Source organism: Sinocyclocheilus rhinocerous, unplaced genomic scaffold (genome assembly GCF_001515625.1).
Source record: "Sinocyclocheilus rhinocerous isolate Xijiao unplaced genomic scaffold, SAMN03320098_v1.1 scaffold689, whole genome shotgun sequence".
Classification (NCBI taxonomy): Eukaryota; Metazoa; Chordata; class Actinopteri; order Cypriniformes; family Cyprinidae; genus Sinocyclocheilus; species Sinocyclocheilus rhinocerous.
The window spans coordinates 221,753-227,287 of NW_015652129.1; the positions used below are offsets into that span (position 1 = coordinate 221,753).

Genomic DNA, 5,535 nt, shown 5'->3' on the forward strand with positions numbered 1-5,535 from the left:
GCGGGGAGATGGTGGGCTGGGCACTGGGTCGGAAGTGGAACTGGTGAGATTCTCCTGGGAACAGGCGGGAAACGGAGATCCATTTCTCGCCAGTGTCCACTCCACAAAGGTGGCGAAATTCGCTCGAGGGTCTTCCTCGGACGACGGCGCTCTGTACGCAGAGTTTAAACTGCCGTCATAGAATGCACAGAGTGCGTCGTCCGGGTAGCTGGAGAGGTTGGCAAGCACCAGGAACAGTCTGGTGTGGCCCTCGAGCAACCTCTCCCCCTGCTCCAGCAGGAGGAGGAGGTATTCAGGACGAAGGAGGGGATCCATGGACACAACGGGAAAAAAAACTGAGGGAACACACAGAGACCTAAACCTAACTGTTTAGGTCTGGTATTCTGTCACGATACGTTGGAGCACGGGATCGAGGAAACGAGGAGACGTGGAGATTTTCCAAAACGAGAGTCTTTAATTATCCAACAGGAGACACAGAACACAAGGATGACGTTCACAGACATTCAATACCAGACAAAGAACTCAAAACAGGAAACACTTTAAATACACAAGACTAGAGGATGGGATGACGAGGAACACCTGGAACTAATGAAACAATTAACATAATTGCACATGAGGGAAAACTGGGTCATGGAAAGTACGTGGGGAGCAAAAACACAACACAGACAGTCCAGAATCCTGACAATTATGACTAGTGTCTGCAGAAATTTCATCTGCTCAATATCTAGTGTGACCACACCACGGCATATTATTGTTAAAAGTAAAGATACTATAGACAAACTATGGTTTATTTTTTAAGTGGTCAAATGCAAAATAGAATCATGGACTTTATTTATGGTTGAATGTGGTTTTCGAATGAGCTTAAATACGGAATATTACTGGTAACTGCACTTACTTGTGAAATACAATAAATCGCCATTGTTATTGGTTTCTGTCCTTACATTTTTCATTTTATAGGCCCTCACTCCTGTCAAATCAGGTGCTGGTGCCACCATATGTCGAATATAAAATATGTAAGTCTGGAGCCCTGCAGTGAGGTAATAAGGAGGAAGTAGGTTAGATAATATTTATAAATGACGAGAACTAACAATAAGTAAGGCAGGACAGTAGGAAAGTTTTCCAATTCTAATTCAAAGGCTCAGAGAGCGAATACAATTACAAGTGGATCTCAGTAGGGGAAAAATATAAACTGTTAGAAAAAGTATGTAGCGGCTATAAAAAGAAGCTGTCTAAATATAGCTATATTGCTAGTTAACAGACTAAGTGAAGTGTTAACTATGTGAGATTCCAATGAGCAATGTACAATTCTTGATCTTGCAACATATTTATTACAGTATATACGCTCCCAACCATGCAAAAGTGTTACAATATGACAATTAGCCCATTCTAACGAGGCTAAACATGGGGCTCCCTGACCCACATTTACGGCTTGCTGAAATGCTCTTTGTGAACCTGGTCATGTGCAGATTGTAGTGAGTTTATAAGTATGCACCCTGTTGGTCTCTCATTAAAGTTAAGCTGCTCTCTTTGTGGTACTTTGCGATCTTCTGCACTCGCAATAGTAGAGCGGATTTCAGGGCCCAGGCCCATGACTGGAGGGTGCAAGCTTTACTTTAGGAAAGGAGTAATTTGATTAAATCTGCACTGTTTCAGTCCAAAACCTGTGTGAGCTAAATCAAATAAAGTGGATTAACTCTTCCACTGGATAAAGCTGATTAAACTGGTAAACAAAATCACAGTTGCATATGAGTTTGGTAGAAAGTTGAGAAATGGTTGTTATTTTTTTAAACATACTGAAAGCTAATGATATCCGTAATGTTCAGTTGCATTTATGGTTTTGGAATGTCTGCATTTTTCTGTCAATGCGGATCGAAACGCCATGCTGAAATATTTCTGAAAGTGTTTCCTGCACTGATGTTATTATTTGAATCTACAGAATCAATCAAAATCATTTTACCTGACTTGTTGAGCTTACAATCTGACTTCAGTGTGATGAGAGAGAAAAGCTGGACAATGTGACATTTATTTGATCAAAAATACCGTAAAAAATAATTTTGTGAAATATTATTACAATTTAAAATAAAGTTTTTATTTTAATATATTTTACAATGTAATTTATTACTGTGATGGCAAAGCTGAATTTTCAGCATCATTACTCTAGACTTCAGTGTCACATCCTTCAGAAATTATTCTAAAATGCTGATTTGGTGCTCAAGAAACATTTGTTATCTTTATTCATTTTTAAAAGAGTTTTGCTGCTTATTAGTTTTTTTTTTCTGTAAATGTCTTAACTGTTACTTTTGATCAAATTAATGTGCCCCTTCTGAATAAAAGTACAAATTTCTTACTTTTAAAGTCTTACTGACCCCAAACTTTTATGTCCAATCAGTTCTTCACTAGTGAACCACAAGACATGAGTTTTGTCATGTTAAACTTTAAATTAACCATTAAGGTAAGCTATACTTGAGAGTTAAATTGGTAAATAGCTAAAACACATTCTGATGTGTAACTTTGTGCTTCAGCGGTACTTCAATGTTATAAAACTAGTAGTGTTTTTCTTTAGTATGTAGTAAGGAAGGAAAGACAGACAGACAGAGAGCAGTTTTTGTAACCTACTTTTTCTTACATTTTACTGTTAACTGAATCATTTAGTTTTCCATACAGTGTCTCCGTGGTGGAGAATGCACCGTCAGCAGGTCCTTTGATCCCGGAGGTGATTTTCCCCTTCATTGGGGCGCTGAAGCCATGCTAACTCTGATAGAGGAGAGAGTGCTCAATGGCTGTGGTGGAGCTTGCTGAAGAAAATCCATTTCCCCTATATATTTTCTGCTGAGGCAGGTACAATGACCTTTAGCGTTCCGATAGGTCATCCACAGGCATGTGACGTGCTTGTGCACTGATTGCTAAAACTCTGGCTCCTCTATTGTAAAAGCCATCCAAGTGTGAATTAGCTGAGATCAATGAGGTGCGTGGATAAGCCTCTTGTCATCTCATTATGTGCTTGGCCGTTCCTTTTAAGTAATAATTACCTGAGAACTTTCACAAGTCCAGCGTTTGGGAAACTATCCAAGTCTTAACAACAAATGTTTGTTAAATGGGACAATGAGCTGTTAGACCCCTCACTTTGAGTATAGTTTTTAGGGACAAATGTGGCAAAATGCAGACGTAAATCTGTAAATTTTTGGTGGTATGGCGCGGCACGTGCTGTTAGAGCTTCTGAGGATGCAGATTCAAACCTGGCCTGCTAAAGTTCCTGATCCCACTCCCCATTTTTTCCTCATTAGTAAATTAAATAAAACTTAAAATTATTTTATTTTTTATTTATTTATTTTTTTTAGACTGTGCTAAATATGTGTGTGTTTTTTGTGTCCAGGTGCCCACGGAGTGAGAGAGGAGCCCCAGTTTGTGACGGCCCGTGCAGGAGAGAGTGTTGTTTTAGGATGTGACGTGAGCCACCCCCTAAACGGCCAGCAGACTCCCTATGTAGTGGAGTGGTTCAAATTTGGTGTGCCTATTCCCTTCTTCATCAACTTCCGTTTCTATCCTCCTCATGTGGACCCTGAGTACGCCGGTAAGCACCAGCATCTTTGTAATGTCCAGAGTTTAATCCCAATTAATAATTATGTACAGAAGACAATTACTTTTATGTCAACTAAGTGTATTGAGTACATACTGAACTTCCAATAGTAAATTATAGTCTGAGACAATGTTGTTATTGTTAACTAAAATTATTTTAAAAAAAATATATATATATATATATTTTTTATTTCAACTTTATTTTTCAGCTTTTCAAATAAAGCTGAAATTAAATATAAATGTAAATATTATTAACTTAAAGGATTAGTTCACTCCAGAATTAAAATTTCCTGATAATTTAGATACCTCCTAATCCTTTAAACAGAAAAAGAAACCTGAAATGAAAATCAGAAAAGTTGAAGTTGAAGTACTAAAATTACTAAAGCTAAAACTGAAATAAAAATAAAATTAAAGCTAAACAGAAATATTTTTTAAAAATAAAAATGACAAAAGTGTAAAAAAAAATATATATATATATATTTTTTTTATTTCAACTTTATTTTTCAGCTTTTCAAATAAAGCTGAAATTAAATATAAATGTAAATATTATTAACTTAAAGGATTAGTTCACTCCAGAATTAAAATTTCCTGATAATTTAGATACCTCCTAATCCTTTAAACAGAAAAAGAAACCTGAAATGAAAATCAGAAAAGTTGAAGTTGAAGTACTAAAATTACTAAAGCTAAAACTGAAATAAAAATAAAATTAAAGCTATATATAGAAATATTTATAAAAAACAAATAAAATGACAAAACCACATAATGTAAGCTATGAAAAAAGGTAATTGTGACTTTTTATTTAACAATTCTGACTTTTATTCTCACAATTCAAAGAAAAAGTCAGAAAAATATGAAACTCGAAATTGAGAGATACAAACTCTAAACTTTTGAGAAAAAATGTCAGAATTGTTAGATAAAAACTTTTTAAACCTAGCAATTCTGACTTTTTTTCCCTCAGAACTCTGAGTTTACATCTTGCATTTCTATTTTTTGCTTCCAACACACAATAAAAAAAAGGATAATTGTATTTTTTTTTCTTGCAGTTGTGAGTTTATATCTCACAGTTCCAACATTTCTTCTTAGAATTGCAAGATAAAAAGTTTAAATTACCTTTTTTATTTTTTTATGCAATGGCAGAAGTAAGCTATACATACAAATTAGTGTTAATTTTGTCAGCTATTTTCATTTTAGTCTTAGTCTTAGTCCCGGGCTAAAATGTCCTTGTTAGTTTTTATCATATTTAGTCAACCGTATCCTATTTAGTTTTAGTCAAGTTTTAGTCGACTAAAAGTTTCAACATTTTAGTCTAGTTTTAGTCCAAGAAAACCTGAAGTATTTTAGTCTAGTTTTAGTCAATGAAAACTTGACATTTTAGCAATAAGATTATTATTAATTAACCGTACAGCGGTATTAATTTTGGCAGCCATTTTTAATTTAGTCTTAGTCTTACTCAATGTACATTTTAGTTATCATATTTAGACAAGCTTGTCCTGTTTTTGTTTATTCAATGAAATGTATGAGCATTTTAGTCAGGTTTTTTAGTCAATGAAATATTAGTCACATTTTCGTCATTCTGTATAATGGTTAAACTGATAAAAATTATTTTTTTTCTCAAAATTATAATCGCAATGATTGTTGTCATTTGAGAAATTTACTTTTGCACATTCTCCAGTAAGCACAAATCAATAGAATGGGGACACAGTGTATTTGACCTCATCTAGTGTACTGATTTATTATAGGCTTTTTATTATATAAATCAACACCAAAGACTTATGCAATCTCTCTGTCTACATTATGAAAACAGCTAAAACAAACGAAAAAATATTATAACAGTGAAATTCCTAGTAATTCCATAATTGCAGTAGTCTATTTCTCTATTAAACAACAGCGATTGAGTAAGTGTATTTATTCAGCGATCACAATCGCAAACAATATAGTGAGATCTCATGACAGAACCAC

General features: G+C 34.7%; 1 protein-coding gene across 6 annotated transcripts in view; it reads left to right on the top strand.

Annotated features, from left to right (window-relative positions):
- Positions 1 to 5,535, top strand: part of LOC107713446 (protein turtle homolog B-like) — a 76,274-nt gene that overhangs the window by 14,841 nt on the left and 55,898 nt on the right. For all 6 annotated transcript variants that reach the window (XR_001636891.1, XM_016518929.1, XM_016518931.1 and 3 more), the window contains exon 2: positions 3,374 to 3,571. Coding sequence is in view for 5 of the 6 variants with exons in the window: in XM_016518929.1 (XP_016374415.1) it covers positions 3,374 to 3,571 (198 nt within the window). In the remaining variant the exon portion in view is untranslated. The remainder of the gene's footprint in view (positions 1 to 3,373; positions 3,572 to 5,535) is intronic.